Source organism: Vombatus ursinus, unplaced genomic scaffold, assembly GCF_900497805.2.
Source record: "Vombatus ursinus unplaced genomic scaffold, bare-nosed wombat genome assembly UNPS02014798.1, whole genome shotgun sequence".
Taxonomy (NCBI): Eukaryota; Metazoa; Chordata; class Mammalia; order Diprotodontia; family Vombatidae; genus Vombatus; species Vombatus ursinus.
Genome location: NW_020954576.1, coordinates 74,995,792 through 75,020,873, shown reverse-complemented (window position 1 = coordinate 75,020,873; position 25,082 = coordinate 74,995,792). Strand labels below are relative to the sequence as shown.

The 25,082-nt window shown below is 38.0% G+C and overlaps 1 protein-coding gene and 2 pseudogenes across 1 annotated transcript in view; all 3 read right to left on the bottom strand.

The window, feature by feature from the left end:
• LOC114050178 (uncharacterized protein C1orf100 homolog) overlaps positions 1–25,082 on the bottom strand; it is a 29,864-nt gene that overhangs the window by 2,987 nt on the left and 1,795 nt on the right. The window contains exons 2-3 of the mRNA XM_027871809.1: positions 16,756–16,851; positions 14,579–14,754 (exon numbers count right to left, since the gene is read on the bottom strand). Coding sequence (XP_027727610.1) covers positions 14,579–14,754; positions 16,756–16,851 — 272 coding nt within the window. The remainder of the gene's footprint in view (positions 1–14,578; positions 14,755–16,755; positions 16,852–25,082) is intronic.
• Positions 684–7,110, bottom strand: LOC114049786 (annotated as a pseudogene).
• On the bottom strand, positions 24,000–25,004 carry LOC114049785 (annotated as a pseudogene).

Sequence of the window (25,082 nt, the reverse complement as noted above, 5' to 3'; positions counted from 1 at the left end):
TGCATATAAGCTCCTTGAGGATAGATACCACTTCATATTTCTTTTATATCTCTCACAGGCCTAGTAGAGAGCTGAGCATGTAAGGGATAGGGGGCATGGTTGTTTGCTTATTAAGTAAGTTACTATGCTTCACTTTAGTCCTCTTTGAGATGAAGAAAAAAATTGAGTGTCAGAGAAAAGGAAATGTGAATTGCTTTCTAAAATAAAGATGTTGTTGATTGGTCAGGGGTGGGATGGTGCAAGATGGTGAAGTAGAGAAACACTCAGCTGAGCTCTCCCAGCATTCCCCTCCAAATAACTCTAAAACGATGCCTTAATCAAATTCTGGAGTGGCAGAGACAACAAAAAAATCAAAATGAAACATTCTTCCAGCCCAAGACAACATAGGAGGGCTGAGAGAGGGATCTGTGAACTGCAGCCCATAGGCATGAAACATTAGTGGTGGGACTAAGTGGTGATGATAGATGCAATAGCAGCTTCAGGAGCTCTCCAGTGAGATGGCAAGGGGACCTGGCAACTAATCAGAAAGATTACAGGGTACCCTGTGTGAGTACTAGATGCTGGACCAGACATTATTTGGCAACACCTTTGCCTGTACCCACTTCTGGGTCATAGTTCAAGGATAGAGAAGAGCACTTTCAATAAAGAGGGAGTAGAAGCTGAGTGGATACTGAGAGGCAGTATCACGTCCAGCCCCAAGGGATCAGGGACCCAGAGGAACAGTATTGTTTTCGGTCCCAAGGGAGGAGGGGCCCTGAAGAACAGTATTGATTGTAATCCCAAGGATCAGGGGACCTTCCTGGGTAAGGACCAGAGTGCAGACCAAGAGAGCTGTGACCACACCTCTGCCCAGACCACATCACCTTGGAAGCACCAAAAATTTCCAAAACCTAAGAACCAGCTCTGAAAATAGTGTAAAAAACCCTGAAGCTTGAAACAGAGCCTTTCTTCCACCCCCTATTCCACAATGGAAACAGGGCCCAACATTAACATAAAGTTTCAAATCCAGAAATAGGGTGGGAAAATGAGCAAACAACAATAACAAAAAAGAACCTGACCACAAAAAGTCACTATGGTGACAAGGGAGATCAGGACACAAAATCAGAAGAAGACAACAGAATCAAAACATCTACAAGCAAAGCCTCAAAGAAAAATGTGAATTGAACATAAGCACAAGAATTCCTAGAGAAGCTAATTTTTTTTTATATATATATGAGGCAATTGGGGTGAAGTGACTTGCCCAGAATCACACAACTAGTGAGTGTTATGTGTCTGAGCCTGGATTTGAACTCAGGTCCTCCTGACTCCAGGGCTGGTGCTCTATCCACCGCACCACCTAGCTGCCCCAAACTAAAATGATTTTCAAGACTAAATAAGAGTAGTAGAGGAAAAAATAGGTAAAGAAATGAAAGCAAAGAAAGAAAATTAGGAAGACAATAGCTTGGTAAAAGAGGCACCAAAAATTACTAAAGAAAATAATGCCTTAAAAAATAGAATTGGCCAAATGGAAAAAGAGATACAAAAGTTCACTGAAGAAAATAATTCCTAAAAATTTGAATTGGGCAAGTGAAAGCTAATGACTCCAGAAGACAAAAAAAAGCAAAACAAAGTCAAAAAAAAAGAAAAAAAAAATAGAAGAAAATATGAGATATCTCATTGGAAAAATAACTGACCTGGAAAATAGATTGAGAGATAATTTAAGAATTGTTGGATTACCAGAAAGCCATAATGAAAGAAAGAGGCTAGTCATCATATTTCAAGAAGTTGTAAAACTACCCCAATATCCTAGACCCAGAGGGTAAAATAGAAATTGGGGGCAGGTAGGTGACGCAGTGGAAAGAACACCGGCCCTGAAGTCAAGAAGACCTGACTTCAAATCAGGCCTCAGATCAAACACTTGACACTTACTAGCTGTGTGACTCTGGGCAAGTCACTTAACCCCAATTGCCTAAAAATTAAAAAATAAAATAAAATAGAAATTGAAGGAATCCGCCGATCATCACCTGAAACTCCAAAATGCAACTCCCTTATAGCCAAATTATAGCCAAATTTTAGAGGTCCCAGGTCAAAGAGAAAATACTTCAAGCAGCCAGAAAGAAACCATTCAAATACTGTGGAACCACAGTCAGTATCACACAAGATTTAGCAGCTACCATGTTAAAGAAGTGGAGGGCTTGGAATATGATACTTTGGAAGACAAAAGACTTGGGATTACAACCAAGAATAACCTAACTAGCAAAACTGAGTATAATTAGGGGAAAAACAGATGTTTAATGAAATAGAGGACTTCAAAACATTCTAGATGAAAAAACCAGAACTGAATAGAAAATGTGACTTTCAAATATATGACTCCAGAGAAGCATAAAAAGGTAAACAGGAAAGAAAAATCATAAGGTATTCAATAAGGTTAAATTGAGTATCTTTCTATGTGGGAAGCTGATACATAATATCTTCTAAGAGTGTTATAATTATTAGGTCAGTTAGAAGGATTCTATATAGAGTGTGCAGGAGTGAGTTGATTATGTTGGGATGAGGCTAAAAAAAATGAATAAGCAGGAAAGAAGGATGCCTTGGGAGAAGAGGAAAAGGGAGGAAGAATGAGGAAAATTATCTCACATAAAAGAGGTGTTCAAGGAAGAGTCTTTATAGTAGAGGGGGAGGGGCAGGTAGGTGGCACAATGGATAGAGCACTGGCCCTGAAGTCAGGAGGACCTGAGTTCAAATTTGACCTCAGACCAAACACTTGATACTTACTAGCTGTGTGACCTTGGGCAAGTCACTTAACCCCAATATTCTAAAATATATATATATATTTATATATTTATATGGTGGGGGGGGAAATGGTGTGGGGTGTGGACAATGCCTGAACTTTACTGATATCTAAATTGGTTAAAAAAAGGAAGTGTATGTATATGCATACGCAATTGGTAATAAAAATCTATCTTACCCAATAGAGAAGTAGGAGGGAAATCGAGAAGGTGTGGTAAAAGGGAGGGCAGATTAAAAAAAGGCAATGGAAAGACGCAAAACAAATTTTAGACGAGGAGGATAAAAAGACAGAAAGATAAACAAGAAAGTAGGGTGGAGAGAGATGCACAGCTCACAATCACAACTGTGAATGTGGATGGTATGAACTCACCCATAAAACAGAAGTGGAGAGCAGAATGGATTAGAAACCAGAGTCCAACAATATGTTGTTTACAAGAAACACACTTGAAGCAGAGGGACACACACAGAGGTAAAATAAGGGGCTGGAGCGGAATCTATTACGCTTCAGCTAGAATGAAAAAGGCAGGGGTAGGGGTCCTGACCTCAAACAAGACAAAATAAAAAATGAACCTAATTAAAAGGGATAAGCAGAGAAATTACGTTTTGCTAAAAGGAACCATAGACAATAAATTAATATCAATACTATCAAATTGCATAGCATCTAAAGTCTTAAAGTAAAAGTTAAATGAACTACAGGAGGAAACAGACAGTAAAACTATGTTAGTGGGAGACTTCACCCTTTCCCTCTCAAAGTTAGTTAAAACTAACCATAAAATAAATAATAAGGAAGTCAAGGAAATAAATAGAATCTTAGAAAAGTTAAATATGATAGACCTCTGGAGAAAATTGAATGGGAATAGGAAGCAGTATACCTTTTTCTGAGCTGTACATGGCACCTTCACAAAAATTAGTCATGTTTTATGTCCTAAAAACCTCACAACCAAATGCGGAAAAGCAGAAATATTAAAAGTGCCTTTTTTACACTATAGTACAATAAAATTACATTTAATAAAGGTCTGTGGAAGCATAGATTAAAATCTAATTGGAAACAAAATAATCTAATTCTCAAGCATTAATGGGTCACAGAACAAATCATAGAAACAATCAGTAATTTCATTAAAGAAAATGACAACAATGAGACAACATTGCAAAATTTGTGAAATGCAGCCAAAGCAATCCTTAGGGGGAAATGTACCATCTCTAAGTGTGTACAACAGTAAAAGTAAGGGCAGATCAATAACATTGGGCATGCAACTAAAAAACTAGAAAAATAACAAATTAAAAATCCCAAAATTAAACACAAAAAGGGAAATCCTGAAAATCAAAGGAGAGATTAATAAAATTGAAAGTTAAGAAAAACTGTTGAACTAATAAAACTAAGAGCTAGTTTTATGAAAACCCAATAAAATAGATAAATTTGATTAATTTATATATATATGCATTATATATATAAATTATACATATAAATATATAAAAAATTTGGTTAATTTGATTTAAAAAAAGAAAGAAGAAAAATTACTAGTATCAAAAATGTAAAGGTCAAATGAAGATGAAATTAAAGCAATTATTGGGAGTTATTTTGCCCAATTATATGCCAGTCAAATTGACAATCTAAGTGAAATGGATGAATATTTACAAAAATATAAACTGCCCAGATTAACAGAAGAGAAACTAGAATACTCAAATAACCTTATCTTAGAAAAAGAAAATGAACAAACCATTAATCAGCTCCCTAAGAAAAAATTCCTAGGACCAGATGGATTTACAAGTAAATTCTACCAAACATTTAAGGAACAATTAGTTCTAATACTTTATAAACTATTTGAAAAAATGGGTAAAAGAAGGAATCCTACCAAATTCCTTTTCTAACACAAATATGGTTTTGATACCTAAACCAGGGAAAGCAAAAACAAAGAAAGCTATAGATCAATTTCCTTAATGAATATAAATGTAACCATTTTAAATAAAATGCTAGCAAGGAGACTAGCAATATACCACAAAGATAATACACTATGACCAGGTGGGATATATACCAGGAATGAAAGGTTGGTTCAATATTATGAAAACTCAACATAATTGACTGTATCAATAACAATAACAACAAAAATAATATGATTTTTCATATATCAATGGATGCAGAAAAGGCCTTTGACCATATACAATACCCATTCTTATTAAAAACTCTAGAAACCATTGGAATTAATGGAACCTTTTTTTTCCCAAAGTTTTATTTTATTTATTCTAAATTTTGGCAGGGGATGTGAATTAGGAAACACTATGGAGACTATGGCCCTTCATTGAGTTTCTGTCACCTTGTTACCCTTTTTTGATTAATCGACAAGCGTTTATTAAAAGACTGCTATGTACTAAGTACTGTGACAGGCACTGAGGAGGATACAAATACACACACACACGGTAAAAACAAATAAATATAGGTAGTTAAGGAGGGAAGGCACTAGCAGTTGCGGGAGGGTGTGTCAGAAAAGGCTTCATGTATAAGGTGATGACTATTTGAGTTCCTAATCAGATGTTTTGTTTTTTTTTCCTAGTAGACAATACTTCATGAACTTGAGGTAGAAAAAAATTAACATGTCAGCACATTTGGATAACTGAAAGGTTTCTAATTTTACCTGTGTACGAAGATTTAAAAGGCATGTCTTGCCTGAGTTGGTTACTTGTCTCACAGAACCTGTGCTGGTACTATACAAATTTTTCTCAAATTCACCATGTTGGATAAACTTTGCAGGATCTACATCTGCCTCAAAAGCTTGTCGTGAAATGAAGTGGTAATCTGCCAGCTACTTCATTGTCTCGTCTACTCCGAGTTGTGTGGGGAAATGCAGCTGCAAAACTATCCGCTTCAAGATTCATAAGCCTCTGATGAAGTTCATTCTGGCCACGCTTCTATGGGCCGTTTAGGATGATAGGCCTTTTCCTATTTGCTGTCTGGTGATAGAGTGACATTTCCTCATAAGTTAGTATCTCCTCATTGTCATAATCGTCATTTTTATTAGCATTATGCAAAACTTCTTTTCTTTTCTTCTTGTTCTTCTTAGCACACCACAGTTTTCCTGATTTTTCTGGTTCCTGTCTTCTTCTATGGTTTGTTTCATGGCTTCTCTTTGTTGCTGAAAGCTTTTCCCTGGAATGAGTCCTGCCAGAAGTTGATAATCTTCGTCTCTTTCCCAGTAGGCCTGCCACCAGTTAGGATCTTCTTGACTGATGATATGAAGTATATCTGCTTTTTGAAAAGACAGGCCTAATTCTCAGCAAGTAAAATAAGGGTGGTCAGAAGAATCAATGAACTTTAACATGGATTACTGTTTCTTTGGCAGGAGGGATCTTGTTCTGCTGGCTAGGAATCAGCACAAATGTGAGTGTGCCATGCATATCAGACAAGTCCAAAACTTCATTGACATCCTTTCCCCTAATTTCAATGCCATTAATCTCCAGAACTTCATCTCCTTCATGTAATAATCCACTTTTTCCTGCAGCTCCTCCTTTTGCTATCTGACTAATGATGACAGAATCCATTTCATTACGAACTGTAGCACCCAATGGAATGTCTCGAACATTTCAATACGAACTATTTTTACAGTCTCTCCTCCATACTGGCCAATGCTCTCATAAACTCTCTCATCTGTGATGGACTCTGGCTGCATTTCCTGCTCAGCAGCCTTATCATGGGCCAATAAGAGTGCCTGAATATGAGGAGCATTTAGCAAAACACTTAACTCCTGTCCTTCTTTCTGATGGCTTGGTTTCAAAACTGCTTGTACCTCCTGTGCAAAGTCTTGTGCATTGGAGATAAGAGGAAATGGAGGGCTGGCTTTACTCATATGCACTGTGACAGCATTGTGTATCTTAAATACATTCTGGAAATCAGTATTTTGTACAAGTTGTAAAAGCAGAGCAATGTCATCCTGGCTCTGGGAATCTACCAAAGTATGTTGAATATGCTTGAGTGAAGAGAATAGGTCTTCCACTTCTAGTATCTTCACAGCATAATGAGGACTCTCCAAGACAACTCCTTCTTCAGTATCAAATATAGGATTATCTATTCCAATTTTGGGAGGAATTTGTGCTAGTTTCTTAAGTCCCATGGAAGAATTAAGGTCCAGTTCTTGTTTTTTTCCATCTTCTCTCTTACACCTCACGTACTCTTGCTGTTGGCTAATTCATTCTAGTTGTGTACCTCGACATACTGGCATCATTGTTCCCAAATCTCTAGGATAATCAACCACCATCTCTCAATGGCTCTTCTGGAGATGTCAGATCAACATTTTTTACTTCAATGTCTGATTCATCTGTAACATTCCCATTCATATGGGAAGTTGTCATGGTTATTTATTTATTAAAAATATGCACTACTTTTTTATACATCAAACCAATTATCTTGATTCTGCCATATAAAATTTATATTTTTTCCAGAAGAAACTAATTGAAACAGAAACTTCATGATTGTACTATGAGACTCTCCATGAAGGAATTCTCTCCTGTGACAGGACAGAAGGGAGTCCCCAAGCTGGGAGATAAGGAGAGCCACAAAAAGACCTGAGCTGGGTGCAGCTGGGGGTAGAGGGAGGGGCAGCCTAGATAGAGCTTAGGGGAGGGGCAGCGTCCAAGTTTTTACCCAGAGGGACAAAGGCAGGGAGCTCTGGTCACTGGGTCTCTCCTGCACACCCTCCCTCGGCTAGGTCTAAACTGGACAGCGGCAGAGCCTGGGTAGGGGGAGGAGGTCCAGCCTCCCTGGGTCCTCACCCCTCCATCACCCACCCACCCCTCCTCTGAACCTTTCTTAAAATGATAAGTAGTATCTATCTAAAACCGAGAGCAAGCCTTACTGTACTGGAGAGAAACTTGAGGACTTCCCAATAAGATTAGGAGTGAAGCAAGGATGTCTATTATCAACATCATTATTTAATAATGTACTAGAAATGTTAGCTATAGCAATAAGAAAAAGAAATTGAAGGAATAAAAATAGGCAATGAGGAAACAAAACTATCACTCTTTGCAGATGATATAATGGTATATTTAGAGAACCCTAGAGAATCATCTGAAAAATAGTTGAGACATTTAACAACTTTAGCAAAGTTGTAGGATATAAAATAAACTCACATACATCATCAGCATTTCTATACAGTATCAACAAAACCCTGCAGGAAGAGATAGAAAGGGAAATTCCATTTAAAACAATTGCAGTCAATGTGAAATACTTGGGAGTTTGTCTACATGCCAAGACAAACCCAGAAATTATATGAACACAATAACGAAACACTTTCTGCACAAATAAAGACAGATCTAAACAATTGGAGAAATATTAATTGCTCATAGGTTGACCAAGCCAATATTAATAAAATGTCAATTCTCCTTAAGTTAATAGTGCCATTCCAATCAAACTACCAAACAATTATTTTATAAAGCTAGAAAAAATAGTAACAAAATTCATCTGGAAGAACAAAAGGTCAAGAATATCAAGAGAATAGATGAAAAGAAATATGAGAGGTGGCCTAGCAGTTCCAGATTTCAAACTATATTACAAAGTGGTAATCATCAAAACAATTTGGTGTTGCCTAAGAAATAGAATGGTGGTTCAGTGAAATAGATTAGGTACACAAAGAACAGTAGGAAATGACCATACTAATCTAGTGTTTGATAAACTCAAAGAAAAAGACAAATTTTGGGGACAAAAGTTTGACAGAAGTTGTTGGGAAAACTGAAAAGTAGTTTGACAGAAACTAGGCATAGGTCAACATCTCACACCATTTATCAAGAAAAAGCCATAATGGATAAATTATTTTAGACATAAAGGTTGATATCATAAGTAAACTAAGGGACCATGGAAAAATGTACCTGTTAGATTTATGGATAAAAGAAGAGTTTATGACCAAACAATAGATTGAGGAGATTATAGGAAGCAAAGTAGATGATTTTGATTACATGAAATTAAAAGGCTTTTGCACAAACAAAACTAATGTAGCCAAAATTAGAAGGAGAAGAGGAAACTGGGGAGGAAATTGCAACAAATTTTTCTGATAAAGGCCTAATTTTTCGAATATATAAGGAACTGAACCAAATTTATAAAAAATAAGAGCCATTCTCCAGGTGATAAAGGGTCAAAGGATATCAACAGACAATTTTCAGAAGAAGAATTCAAAGCTATCACATGAAAAAAATGTTCTAAATCACAGCTGATTAGAGAAATGCAAATTAAAACAGCTCTGAGATACTATCTCACACCTTTCAGATTGACTAACATGACAGAAAAAGAAAATGAGAAATGCTGGGAGAGGATATGTAAAAATTAGGACAACAATGTACTGCTGGTAGAGTTGTGAACTAGTACTATCATTCTGGAGAGCAATTTGAAACTATGTTCAAAGGGCTATAAAACTGTACATAACCCTTTGACTCAGCAATTCCACTGCTAAGTGTGTATCCCAAGGAGATCAAAGAAAAGGGAAAAGAACCTATTTTTACAAAAAATATTTATAGCAGCTCTTTTTGTGGTGGCAAAGAATTCGTAATTGAGGGGATGCCTATCAGTTGGGGTAATGGCTGAACAAGTTGTGGCATATGATTGTAATGAAGTATTATTGTACTGTAAGAAGTGATGAACAGGATGATTTCAGAAAAACCTGTAATAACTTACATGAACTGATGCAGAGTGAAGAGAGCATAAGCAGGAGAACATTGTGTACAGTAACAGCAATATTGTAAGGCTGATCAATTGTGAAAGACTTAGCTACCCTAATCAAGACAATGATCCAAGACAATTCCAAGGGACCCATGATGAAAAATGCTATCCACCTCCAGAGAGAGAATTGATGAACTCTGAATGCAGATTGAGGCATAATGTTTTTGTCTTTATTTTTGCTGTTTTATTTTATGTTTTCTTTTGCAACATGGATATAGAAATATGGTTGGCATGACCTTACATGTGTAATCAAAAGCAAAGTGCTTGCCTTTTCAAGGAACAAGGAGGGAGTGAGGGATGGAGAGAATTTGGAACTCAAAATTATTTTAAATGATTGTTAAATTTTTTACATGTAATTGGAAAATATTTAATGAAACTAAAATAATTTAAAAATAAAATAAAGATGTTGGATTCAGTTGATACGTTGGTTAGTTTTACTGCTTTAAAAAAGACATCTTCTCTTTCTTATTTTTCTGTCATGAAATGGCTTACTGGGTAGAGGTGGGAAAGGGGATACATTTGTAAATGATGGGAATATACAAACAAAAGATGCCAACAAAAAAAAACTTGTTTAACAAAAAGAAAAAATAAAGACACAAGGAAGAAAATCAGGCCCTCTATATAGTCCTTTCACAGTGGTGAACACACAGCTGGATAAATGATAGCATTCATTTTAAAATTTTTGAGTTCTAAATTTTTTTTTCCCTCCCTCCAGTCATTTCTCCTTCCATTGAGAAGGCAAGCAATATGATACCCGTACATATGTTGTCAGCCGTATTGCCAAAAAAAAAAAGCAAGAAAAATAAATTGAAAAACTATATGCTTCGATCTGCACTCAGAGTCCATCAGTTCTCTGTCTGAAGGTGAAAAGCATTTTTCATCATGAATCCTTCAGAATTGTTTTGAATCATTGCATTAATCAGAGTAGCTGTATTTCACAGTTGATCATCATGCAGTATTGCTGTTACTATGTACAATGTTCTCCTGGTTCTGCTCACTTTACTTTGTATCAATTCATATAAATTTTTCCAGATGTTTCTGAAACCATTCCCCTCATCATTCTTAGAGCACAATAGTATTCCATCACAATCATATACGACACCTTGTTCAACCATTCCCCAATTGGTGGGCATCCTCTGAATTTCCAATCCTTTGCCACCACAAAAGGAGCTAATAACCTTTATTATTATGCTCTAGTATCAAGAAACCCAGGGTACATTTTTCTATGCTCCCCTAGTTTACTTATGATATCACCCTTTATGTCTAAAATCATTTATCTATTATGGCCTTCTCTTGATAAATGGTGTGAGATGTTGGCCTGTGCCTAGTTTCTGTCAAACTGCTTTCCAGTTTTCCCAGCAACTTCTGTCAAACTTTTGTCTCCAAAGTTTATCTTTTTCTTTGAGTTTATCAAACACTAGATTAGTATGGTCATTTCCTACTGTTCTTTGTGTACCTAATTGATTCTACTGAACCACCCAGCTGAGCCACCAGCAGTACATTGCTGTTCTAATTTTTACATATCCTCTCTAGCATTTCTCATTTTCTTTTTCTGTCATGTTAGCCAATAAGAAAGGTGTGAGGTAATATCTTTGAGCTATTTTAATTTGCATTTCTCTGATCAGTAATGATTTAGAAGCCCAGCAGCCTTTATTCTAGCATGGGGAGTTCTTAACCTTTTTTGTGTCATGGACCCATTGGACAGTTAGATGAAGTCTATGGACTCTGTCAGAATCATGTTGTTAAATGCAGAAAATAAAATATATAAGATTATAAAGGAAATAGATTATTTTGAGATACAGTTATCAAAATATTTTTAAAAGTTCTTGATGCAGAGTGAAGTGAGCAGAACAATTTATATAAGAACAATGGTATAAAAAACCCCCCGTTAGGCTTTTTGTGTAGGCTAGCAAGTGCCACAGTGAATGGAGTACTGGACCTATAGTCAGGAAGAACTGAGTTCAAATCTGGCCTCAGCCACTTAGTAGCTGTGTGACCCTGGGCAAGTCACTTAACCTCAGCCTGCCTCAGTTTCCTCAACTGTAAAATAGGCATTATAACAGCACCTACTTCACAGAGCTGTTGTGAGGATCAAAAGAGATAATATGTTTAGAGTGCTGACCATGCTACATAAATGCTTATTCTTTTTCTTTTGCCATACCCTTTCAATTTGACTGCCCTGCACCTGGCTGTTTCTTTTCTACTGGCTTTGCCCTCTCATCATCTCTTTTCTTTTCCTTCTGATGGAAGCTTTTTTTTTTCCTTTGCTAGGCAATGGGGTTAAGTGACTTGCACAGGGTCACACAGCTAGTAAGTCCCAAGTGTCTGGGTCCAGATTTGAACTCAGATCCTCCTGACTCCAGGGCTGGTGCTTTATCCACTGCACCACCTACCTGCCCTGGAAGCCTTTTTTAAAATGATCTTTAGGACCTCCAGTTAGTCTCTTGCTTGACTGATACAGAAAAATATAGGTGCCAGAGGCCAAATATGGGTCCTTAAGGGGCAGTGTTGAGTATGGGCACAAGTAAACATCTGCTCTCTGTCATTTGGCATTTTCTCATATATTGCTTGTTAAAGGCAGCAAGGTGGTACAGTGGTTAGAGGGTTGGGTCCAAAGTTAGGAAGACTCCTCTTCCTGAGTTCAAATCTGGCCTCAGACACTTACTAGCTGTGTGACCCTGGGCAAATCACTTAACTCTGTTTGCCCCAGTTTCCTTATCTATAAAATGAGCTGGAAAAGGAAATAGCAAACCATGCCAGTATCTTTGCAAAGAAAACCCCAAATGGGGTCATGAAGAGTCAGACATGAATGAAATTACTGAACAACAACAACATATAATGTTGCTTGTGGTTTTAGTTATTGGCTTATTTTGTATGTTTTCTTTCACCATTTAGATCTACACTCTTCTATTCTATTTTACACATTTTCATATCACCAACACTTGGGCTGTTCCTGTGAGTTGTGTATGTCCAATAAATGTTTTAATAATAAATGATATGTATAGAGCACGTTAAAATTTGTGAAGCACTACATTGTTCTGTTGAGAATTTCACAACCTTGTGACATAGGTATCAGTGATATTATTAGCCCCATTTTACAGATGAGGAAACTGAGGCATAGAGAGAGGTTAAGTGACTTGACTAAGGTCACATGGCTAGTGAATGTCAGAGGCAGGATCCCTCTTTCTTCATGTTTCTATCCAGCATGATAATATCCAATACTCTTCCTCAAGCTGCCTCTTGAATGACTAATTAAAAATAGTATCTACTAATGAGTCTTCTAAAGCTGTCTCTGTCTGGTCTTCTTTCCTTATCACTCTCTCCTGGTGGCATAGGAGATAGAGCACTGGGAGTGGAGACAGGAGGACCTGAGTTCAAATTCAGCCTCAGACACTTACTAATTGTGTGATTGGCAACTCATTTAATTTCAGTCTGCCTCAGTTTCCTCAACTGTAAAGTAGTGGTAATAACAGTACCTATCTCCCATGACCTTTGGGAAGATCAAGTGAGATGATATTTGTAAAGCACTTAGCCCAATGCCTGACACATAGCAGGCACTATATAAATGCTGATTCTTCTCTCTTTCTTCTTGCCCCCGCTCCTGGAGTGTTCTCCTTTCTTATCTATACTTCCTAGCTTCCCTGGCGTCCTTCCAGACCCTTCTGCAGAAATAACCAGAACTACTAGTGTCTTCCCTCCAAGATTATTTTCCATTTGCACTGCAGATAACTGATACAGATGTTGTTATTTGCATGTTCTTCCCCCCATTACAAGGTACGTTTCTTGAGGACAGGATCTTTGCATTTGCCAATCTGTGTATTCCTAGTGGTTAGCACAGCATCTGGTCTGTAGAAAGTCTTTAATAAATGCATGTTGACTGAATGGCAATGCATAAATCACTTTACAAAGCCACCGATCGTAATAATGATAATCGACATTTATATTATGCTTCAAAGTCTATGAAGAACTAGCATGTAGTAGTAAATAGAATGCCAAGGTTGGAACTAGGAAAATTTGGGGTCAAAGTCCATCCCTGGAATTTATTAGCTGAGGTGGGTACGTGGCCCAGTGGAAAGCATACTGGACATGGAGTCCGGAAGACCTGCCCCAGATTTTTACTAGTTTTATGACTCTGGGAGGGTTACAACCTCCCTCAGCTTTAGTTTTCTCCTCTGTAAAAAGGGAACAATTATTGCACTTACCTCATAGGGCTGTTGTGAAGATCAAATAAGATAGCTATGTAAAATGGCTTGCAAACATTAAAGCACTCAAAATGCTAGCTAATATCATTATTATAACCCTGGGCAAGTCATTTAATCTCTGGTTGTAATCTGAATTTTTGAACGCAATTCCCACATCAAGAATTCCCTACAAGGATGAAATTGAAGATTCTTTGTGCATTCAGATTTGCAAAGTGTTTTAAAGTACGTTACTTCATGTTATCTTTCCAATAAGCCTTTCAGGTAAGTACCACTGATATTTCTGTCTACATTCTACAGATGAGGAGACTGAGAGTCAGAAAACATAAGTGACTTTCTCATGGTTACATAGCTAGTGTCAGAGGTGTGATTCAAATACTGTGTAAAGTGGGCCCTTCCCTTGTTCTCAACTTGGATTAAATGCATTAGTCTGACCTAGGAGTCTGCAAGAACAATTATAGTTGTCATAAATTATCAACTGGAAGAATACTGGTAAGTGCTTTTTTTGGAAAATTATTCTAACTCAAAATTTATACTGTCCTATGTATATGTTCAATATATGTCCTATGTATATATGTATATATTAAACAGCACACTCTTCTGAAGTCCCTTTTCCTTAACAGACACTATAATTAGTTTAGAAATGGTAATGAGGCTCTCAGCAGAGCAATCAGACACAAAGACATTTCCCATAGGAAGGTGGGTAAATTCTTCCCTGAGGCATTGGGAGAGAGAGGGTTAGGAGTTCCTATCTAGCCATTGGCCATTTCAGACAGCCTCCTCTACTTTGAATATTTCCCACATGGCAAGGTGCTAATCTATGACCTAGTCTTTAAGGTAAGAAAGGACCAGTTTGCCCAAAGGGAGATTAGGATATATTTCAGAAGAATTCTGAGCACTTGGCTCAACTTACCGAATTTGTAAAATGGCAAAGAGAAGGCTCTTTGGTAAGTGGTTTCATTGTACCACCCCTTGAATGGTTGTTGATCCTTCCTTCGATGACAAATGTAGTTGGTAAGGCTTATTTGGTCAAACTGAACTTGATAAGAACTTTTTGGCTGGTAATAAGGTCTCCAGTCTTCAGGATGCCTTAAAGAAAGTAGGAAGAGCTTGTTGAACACATATCATATAGGTAAGCCATTCTATTTGTCTAAGACTGACTCTGACAAGCTTTTATTCTTCCCAGAAGCAGTTGTTGGGTTTATCACTTTTAATAAGGTGTCAAGTCTTCGAAGATTCAGTATTTTTAGTGACTCAATTAAATTCTGTTCCATTTCATTCAATAAGCTTTATGTGCTCCTATGTACATGGATCTATGCTAGACATGCCCAATTCTAGCATACATACATACACACATACATACCTATATTTATATATACATATACATACAAAATAATGAGTGGTGGTAACAGTAGTAGTGGTGGTAGTGAGGGGACGGGTGAGATCAGTAAAAGCTATGGAGCTTAGGGAACGTCTTTGAGTGAGTTGTGTTTGACGTGAGCCTCAAAAGGAGCAAGTGATTCTAAGAGATGATTGTTGTTTGTCTTTCATTCTCAAAGAGGATCATGACATCAGGAGAGTGATGCCATGACTTGCAAGTGAATTGGATTTAAGTGAGGGAGGGCTGTGCAAAGTCACCATCCTCACTCTCTCCTCTGGAGCCATCAGAGTCCAGTGGTAAGATGACTGGAGATGGCCACTCTAAGAGATGAAGGTGTGGAGGGACCTCTTGTGCAAAGACATGGAGGTGGGAGATGAAATATCATGTATGGGGAGCAGCCTATCTGTTAGTTTGGCTGGAACATAGAGAGTTTGAGAGGGATTAAATATGAAATTAGTCTGGAAAGATAGATTGGATCCAAAATGTGAAGAATTTTAAATGCCAAACAAAGAATTTTAAATGCCAAAATGTGAAGAATTTTAAATGCCAAACAAATGGCAATAGGTAGCCATTGAAGTTTCTTGAGCCAGGGAGTAATGTGATTAGATCAGGGCTTGAGAAATATCAGATTATATCTAGAGCTGAAAGGAACCTTGGAGGTCATTTAGTACAAACCCTTCATTTTTACAGATGAGCAAGCATGATAGGGAAATTACTTGCCCAAGGTCACATAGGTAGTAAGTGGTAGAGCTAAGATTTGAATTTTGGTCTCACAACTCTCAGTTCAATTCTTTTTCAACTATACTATGTGGCAACTATGTGGATGAAAGAATGTTGGTGGGATAACTTGGAGACAGGAAGGCCAATTAGGAGACTATTGCAATAATCCAAGTGAGAGATGGTGAAAATCTGAATGAATGTTTTGGCCATGTGAGTGGACAAGAGATTGTTGAGGTAAGTCTACAAGAATTAACAACTGATTAGATGTGGGGGTAGATAGTTGAAGGAAGTAAAAAAAACTGAGGATCAATCTGAGGTTTCAAAACTGGATAATTGGAAGGATAATAGTATCCTGGACAGAAATTACAAAAAAACCCCAAAACAAAATAAAAAGATTTGGAAGAAGGTTGAGTTTAAAGAAAAAAAAAGTCATGAGTTCCACTTTGAACATGCTGAGTTTGAAGTGCCAATGCAGGCAACTAAGGGCTAGATATGTGGATTTGGGTATTATTCACAGAGACTATAATTAAACTCATAAAAACTACTTATATCTGCAAGAAAATATAAATAAAGAAGAGAGTCTTAGACAGTGCCCTAGAGCACACCCATGACTAGGGAGTGGGATATGGATAATGTCTATGCAAAGGAGACTAACAGTTTGACAGGAAAAGAACCATGAGAGAGTAATATCAGGAAAATTCGGGGACAATATCTAGGAGGAAAGGAAGGTCAATGATGTCAAATGCTTCAGAGGGGACCTTGGATGACATAGCCTTTGCTCTTGATATCATGGATCATTAGGGCTAAGAGGGTCTTAGACTTAGAGTAATGTGATAATGATCCCCCATTGACAGATGAAGACACTCAGACCCAGAGAAGGAAAGTGATTTGCCCAAAATAAAATTAGGCAATTTTAAACTTGCACTAAATTAATTCTTGCATTTCCTTCATGAAATTCTTTGAAATTATAAACTAGGAACTTGTCTCACCCAGGCGGTCTTTGAAGTTCCTTAGCATGATGGATTTTTGCCAATTGCCCAGTATAATATCCATTGATGTACTTTCCTTGATGAAGAATACACAATCTGGGGGAGAAAGCACAGAATTAGCAGAGAAACAATATTTTGAGAAATGTCATATAAATAGTTTAAGAAGTAAGTCCCATCTTTAGTACAAAGAGCTTTGTTTGGGAAGGAATAAGAAGAATAACTGGCAGTTATATAGGGTTTACCAAAAGTCCTAGTGAGGTTGTAAGCTTTAATAGTTTTAAGCTATTATCTCAGAGCTGTTGTGAAGAATCAAAACCTAAACCTGGATGAAGACTTTTGGGACAAGCTGTATATCACTTCACATACGTCATCTCACTTGATCATCATCACAACACTAAAGTTAAGTGCTGCCATTATTTTTGTCCCCATTTTACAGATGGCAAAACTGAGGCTGATAGTGAATAAGTGACTTGCCCAGGGTTACACAGGAAATAAATGTTATAGGCAAGGTTTGAACTCAGGTATTCCTGGATCTAAGGCTAGTATTCTATCCAAATGCTACACTGTCAGGGGAAGGGATCAACACGAAGAGCTAGCTGGAAAAATGAAACATTAGAAAGGATTCATGCTAAAGATACACTTTAAAAGCTTATTTTTTTCAAATATTTCTTATATATGTGTTTTATTTAAAATAAAATTTTCAAAGAAGTCATTGTAACTATTTAATAAATGTGAGCTGAAATTGTCTTACCTCCCTATGGCCCCCAGCCACTTCCCACCCTTAATCTTAGCTAGGCTCCATTCTCCCTTGGTCACGTGGTCCAGGTTGCTGGCATTCTATCACCTCACTGTCCCCCCAAACTACTTGGCCACTCCTAGATCCCTGCCACAGTCTTTCTGTGTATAAAGTCCATCTTGTCTCCATTAAGGTGCTCAGATTCTTATAATCTAGCCATTGCTCAGTTTCTTATAATTTAGGCAAAAGCTTACTAATGTTCAAACTCCTTAACAGTCTGCCCAATATGATGGATGTTCTAATAAACCTTATCTTTGGCTGAAAAAAAAAATAAATGTGAGCTGAAGTAGTGTGAAAGCTGACTAGTTTCAAATGTAAATTGATCAGTTAACCACCATGTCCTTTTAGAACATGTCCTGTGCCTTCATGGAGTTTACAATTTCATTAGAGAGGCATAAATAACAACAACAACCAAAAAAACTATATCACAAACTCCTTACTAGACTGCAGATTCCTATTGAATGGTAAGCTTCTTGAGGGCAAGGACCAATTTCTCATAATCAAGGGTCTGATAAACCTGAGAACATAAAGAAGATTCTCCCTGTTTGACAAGAACTCCTGGAAACTAAAAAGAATATTCTTTACAGAAATGAAAGAAAACTTGAATAATTAGAAAGATATTAATTACTACTAATAAAAATGCCATTACTACCTAAATTAGTTTACAGATTCAGTGTCATACCAACCAAACTACTAATGGGTTACTCTATAACACAGGACTGTGTAAAAATTGTACCTTCTTCTGATCCCCCTGACCACTTACTTCCCTCCTCACCACCCCTTCTAGTTGATGTAGTGAGTTATAAATAGCTAGTATAAAGTAACAATAGTAGGGGCAGCTAGGTGGTGCAGTGGATAGAGCACCGGCCCTGAAGTCAGGAGGACCTGAGTTCAAATCCGACCTCTGACCAAACACTTGACACTTACTAGCTGTGTGACCCTGGGCAAGTCACTTAACCCCAATTGCCTAAAAAGCAAAAAAAAAAAAAAAAAGTAACAATAGTAGAAAGTACGATTGCAGAAGGGAACCTATTAGTCGCTAGCAGACTGTCCCATAAATTAAGGGAGCATAACAGTTACCTACAAACTGTCTCATAGATTAGGAGAGCATAGGAGCCACTGGAAACTCTCATACATTAACTAAGGCCACATCCTAAAACTATGTGCGAAATGAGGGGAAGCCAGGTAGACTTTACTGTAATGGACCCTCAGTCCTGCCAGATGCTCATGTAAGCTTCAGATAAGCCCTAGTAAGACCAGCAGAACACTAGCAAATATAATGCTAATGAATTAACCCTAAGGTGTTGCAGGTAATTTTGGGATGATGTGTCTATGTTAATGAACTAACCCTAAGGTGGCATGGATAGTCCCTTCACCACCAAAATCCTATAAAAATGAGACCCCAGACTCCTGCTCTTTTGAGCACTCTTCCATTTGCTACAGTTCCATGCATCCTGAGTGCTCCCAACTCTGATCCATGGTTATTTGACTATCTGTGCCCTTTCTCATTCCTATTGTCTTCCCCATGCTGCCTGACTTCCTCTACCATCCCACCCTGTGTTCCATCTACTTCTGCACCCCTGTGCTGTTTGCCTCTGTATTCTCTGTACTTTATTAAAGGGTGATTGAAGCATTACTCCCTAATTGCTGACATTATGGTTTTTCCTGGAGAGTATACAGAGAACTGAGCATACTTGCCCCCTATTTGACACAGAAGGACTCTCTTGCAGTCCTATTCCCTTAGTCACAATTATTAATTCCATAAATTAATTGGCAATTTCAGAACCAAATTGTAACAAAATTCATCTAGAGAAATAAAAGGTCAAGAATCTCATGGAAAATAATGAAAAAAAAGTGGGCAAGTGGTGGGCCTAGCAGTATGAAATATCAAACAGTATTACAAAGCAATAACCGTAAAAGCTATTTGGCACTGCTTAAAAATAGAGAGGTTGAGTAGTATAACAGAGAGATATGCAAGATTCATAAGCACCCAAACAGTAGCTTAGTGTTTGATAAATTCAAAGACACCAAATATTGGGTAAGGACTCATTATGTGATAAAAATTGGAAAATAATCTAGCAAAAATCAAGTTTAAACCAACATCTTGCATCATATACTACAATAACTCCAAATAGATACATAAAAATATAAAAAGTCACATCACAAGCAAATTCAAGTGGCAGGGAGGAGATTCCTTTCAGAACTGTGGGAAGGAGAGAATTCTTGACCAACCAAGACAGAGATGATCACAGAAGAAAATGAACAACTTTGAGTACATAAAAACAAGGCAATTTAGCAAAACAATGTGAAAAAAATACCGCAAGTCATTAATAAGAGAAATGCAAATGAAAGTAACTCTGAGGTTCCATGTTACATCCATCAGATTGGCAAATATTTTCAAGGATGAAAAATGGAAAAGATTTACAGAAATTATGTTGACAAACTGTTTTCTCCGTCAAGGCTAGTAGAAGCTTTGTACTTGGACTCTATCCTCACAGTCCCTAACGTGCTGGTAGAAGAGGTAGAACAAAGCTAGGATAGTTAGATCCAGTATATGTAGAGAAGATCCATGCTGGAGGAAATAAAATTGCAAACGGATTAAGGGACCAAAATACAAGACTTTGAAGGAAGGGAAGATGCCAAGGGAGGGGAAAAAATCTTTGACCCCCCCCCCCAAAAAAAAGGTGACCAAAAGAATGTCAGTAACTACTGTAATAAGTGAATTTCTGGCTCAGGCTTTTTTGCTAACTGTGCTAAGAAAAAGTCAGCCACAGAATCTATCTTGAGCTTCTTGACGTTGTTCGCCTGAAGCAGGCAGGTCATTTCTCCTACTGAAGTTTGCAAAAAATCAAGCTTGAGACATAAAAAATAGCTCTAGGTTTACCAGCTAGTTCCATGACCTTCCTGATACAGGTATCCCCATTTTCCCCTTCTGTCGTTTGTTTCCTGATGTGTAAACCTTTCCCTTTCCCTTCTACTCTTTATAAAATTCCATTGTATCCATTCTGCTTAATGTACTCACATTCTATATAAGGTTGCTGAAACTGATACTCTAGGCTAACTGAGTGATTGCTAAGATTTCAGTGCAACCTAAACTCTGAGCATAGTAAAACTGCAGTTCTTTCCTGTCTCTGCAGTGTTGATTGTTGATTGGCAGCAGTACTTATCAGCAGATTCTTGGGACATTTTTGTCACACTACCAAACCTATCCCCTCTCCCATTTTCTTTATGAGAGTTATATTCCTAAGAATATCCTTAATAAGGTAATTAGTTGGGAAAGGCTTTTTCAAGAGATATTCAACAATGGATCATGTTAACCTCCAACAACTGAAAGATGTAGAGATTATAAATCCCAGCATGCTTATTGTTTGCTGATTATGAAAAAGTATTTGATTCAGCAGAACAAAATCCCACCTCATGGACTCTTTTACAGCGAGGTGTCTCCCGTCCATAATCAAGATTGTTCAGGATTTCTTGGAATATTTAACAACAGAAATAACCTCTTCAATGATTGAAAGAAAGGAAATGAGTGCTCACCAAAGTCATTTGGCCCTGAGATAAAGGAGATATAGGACAGAGTTCTATTCAAAGAAGGATTCCCTATGGATGCTGAGATCCTTCAGATGCTCTTGCTCTTGTGAGTGTGTGTCACTGCTGATTTCATAAAGCTCTAGGATATTGCAAAGCCTCTTGGGAGAGAACTTTGATCACTAAAAGGACTTTGGCTTGACCATTCACAGAAGAAAGACTCAGTGGAGAAGAGTGTCTGTTGCTTGAATTTCAATACACATTTGGATGGACACCTTGCAGCACTTGTTGAATGGTACATAGATTTGGGACAGACAGTATTGATGAACAATGAACTGGGCACAGAGTTAAAAAAAAAAAAGGAGTAGACTAGTTGATTTTGAAAAATTACAGTTCTTTTACTGACCTCTCCCCATTCCCTGAGGCTTCCTATGAAAACAATGACTCATCTTTTCAATACTACTGTTTTACCATTATGGTCACATGGCAGCAAGAAGTGGAACACTACTATCTGTGAAGAGCTATAGATGAGTATCACACAAAGAACAATGAAGAGGCCCATGGTGGGTGTAAGCAGACTGTAGTACGTAAGAGATGAGGAACTCTGAAGAACAAGAATAAAGGCTAACATCCAGGAATTGGATGACAGGAAGACAAGATGAACTGCTCACATGGCAAGAGTAAAGGATGGCAGGTAAGACTGATAACCAGAGTGCTCTGCTTGTGCCCTAGCAATGTTGGGAGAAATCCAAGAAGGCCTCTAATCTGTTAGATGGACCCTAAGTGGTGAACTTTGGAGAGAACATGAACAAAAATCACATAAAATAGAAAGTCATGAATTGGCATGATTTTGATCATTGAATGGAATTCCTGAATTAATGAGATCTCAAACCATTTGAGAATGAAGAATTCAGAGAAGCAACCCAATGCATGTAAACTGATGCAAAGTGAAGCAAGTTGAACCAGGAAGGCAATATACATATTGATTACTAAAATGCAAATAGAAAGAACAATAGCAAAAAAGAAGGAAAGAAAGAAAGAGAATACCATGTTATTATAATGACCAAGAAGCTTGGTCCTAGAGAAGAGTTTAGAAAATGTATTTTTTTCTCTTTTTTTGCAGAGGCAGAAGGGCAGGGGAATATAGGTGCTGTGTATTACATAAGTTGTCATATTGTTGATTTTACTCAAAAATTTTAATCTTCTTTTAAAAAATTTATTACAAAAGTTAGTTTGCTTAGTAGGGAAAGTAGGATAAATATACTCTGAAATGAAGGTGATATCAAAACAAAAGAAAATATAAAAATATATATTTTAAAAAATAGGTTGAAAGTGGCAAATTCCAACTCATCCAATGCAGTACATTATGTAACAATTCAATACATATCTGTTGAGTGGATAAATGAATGAGACCAACAAAGTGTAGAGTGGTCAGGGAAGCTTCGTGGAAGTGGTGGTGTGTGAGCTAGTTTTGAGAGATTAATCATAAGATCATATACTTAGTGATGGAAGTCACCCAACAGATTATCTCATCCAATGTTATTTTACAGATGAAGAAACTGAGGCCTAGAGAAGTTAAGCAACTTGACCAAAAGTAATGAAAGCATTCCTAGGAATTTAAACTCAGTTCTTCTGACTCTAAATCTAGCCCTCTTTTTATTGCTCCAGGATGAGTAAGATCTGAAAAGCCAAAAGGGATAAGAGAAAGTATCCCAGGCAAGAAAACCTGCATGAGGAAAGACATGGAAGTAGGAGTAAGCATCACATTGGTAGGGTAATGTCCAATTTAGAGTAGAGAGCCCAAGACAGTGTATATAAAGGGCTTGTCTGTATAAATAGAAGCACGGAGGAGTTCTGGTTTTCCAAACAACCTCAGGAAGTCTGAGCCTGCCTAGTGGTTGGAATCATATGATAGGATCCTAAGAGTATAAGCTAGCAGGGAGAGTTTAGTCATAGGATGGGAGATGAAGTGGAATAATGGTAGGGAATAGATGACATTTATAAATATGGAAAAGAGGAGGAAACTGACAGCTTCCGTTGGAACCAAACCCCTGCTTATGTGAATCATAACCTCCATGAGACTAGAGACCTGGAACAAACAGTCTAGCAGCCTGAGTGGCTGAAGAAGGCTCAAAAAGGTTCTGATCATGCATTGTAATTATTTTAAAAATCCACATGACATTGAAATGGCCTTCTCAAGAAAGTTGTTTTTTTGACATTGAAAAACTTTAGAATTCTGATCATTGCAGTGATCAGTTATGACTTTGGACTTCCAATCTCCTAATCAGCAGGTGGCAGACTATCAGTAACAGTGAGGCATACATTTTTAGAGGTAGTATGATGATTGATTTAGCCATTGTAGCTATTTACTTGATGATATTGGTAGTAGGTGGAGGGGATCATTAGCAAGTGACTATTTTTTAAAGAGCATAAATAAAAATATTTTAAAAACAAAAAAAGGAAAGTTTTTTTTTTCTTGGTTTCTTATGCTTGTTTCTAAGAGGGTACGACAAATGAGAACTTTATTGAAAGCCACGTCTCCCAGTTGGCAAAATGCATTGTTTTTTTTCCCCTACAGTTATAAATACTTAGAGGTGAGAAGGATCATTCTGTACACAGATGATCAATATTATCAGATGGCTAATTGACCAGACTGAACAGAGATAGAGATGGACAGACAGACATCTTTTATACTCCCTCTACTCACCCAGCAGAGCATGGCCCAGGGAGCCCCTCAGTCATGTCCTGGGTTCAGTGATACTTGGTCAATGGGCAGGATGGTTGGTGAGGGGCAGTTCCTCAGTTGGGAGGGGGTACCAAGTGCCAGCTGATGCCCTCAAAGAAGGAAGAGGGATATCTTGGAATGGGCGTTCGCGACTTGCAGTGTCTGGGAAAAGCCAAGGTAGGCATAGTGGTCTCTTCACACATTACTCAGGGCAGTGCAGGCAGACTTGGGCAGCATGAAAGCTGCGAGGTGGACATCAGGATTGTATTATTTGAAATTCATTTTCTCTACTTACTCCTGCATCAGCTGCTGCACTGGTTCCTGGAAATTAGTGGCCAGAGTTTTACTGCAGAGCATGAAGCTAATCTGGCCACTGGGGTAGGTGGGTATGGTGCAGTGGGCATATTCCACAACAGGGAACAGAGACTTGCAGAAGTGACACATCTCCTTGATAAGGTCCAGATGCAACCATTGACATTCACCTTGACAGCAAAGGATCCCATCATCTTTTAGCGCTGTCTTCATCAGCTGGTAATACAACTGAGCAAACCCTTGGCAGGACTCATGGAGACTGACGAGTCAATGATGATGACATCAAAGATGTCCTGGTTCTGCTGCATGAATTCAAATCCATCTCTAACGTGCAAGGTCAGCTTCTAGAGTAGCTCCTGGCCATGTCCCCTAAATATTTCTTAGAGACTTGGATCACACCCTCGTCAATCTCACACTGGACCACAGACTCCATGGACTGATGCTTCACCATTTCCCGAAGGGTGCCCCAGTACCCACCACCAATGATTAGCACCTTTCTTGGGCTGGGCTGGCTGCAGAGGGGTAGGTTGGCAATCATCTGGTATGAGAATTCATCCCTCTCTGTGCACTGGATGACTCCGTCCAGCATCAGGACATTGCCATAGGTCTTACTGTGGAAGACCAGAATCTCCTCATAGCTGGAGTGCTGGTGGTAAAACATCTCTTCCACCTGCAGAGGCATGGCCCAGCTGAGCCAAAGTCTGCATGTCTCCTGGAACCAACCTTCACAGATGGTGGTGTGCCCTGGGCTCCATGGCTAGGCTGGGGGATGCATAGGTGACTGTGGCAATGGGGCCAGCAACTCCAGCCAATCTGCCCTCTCACCCTCCCTAGCCACCTAAATGCCCTGTTAGTGCAATTAATGATTGAACAAGGAATGTCACTCATGCACAGTATTACCTACACACAGCTCTGATTATGAATCAAGAATCTATGGAGTAAAAATGCTCCATAGAAATATAGGGT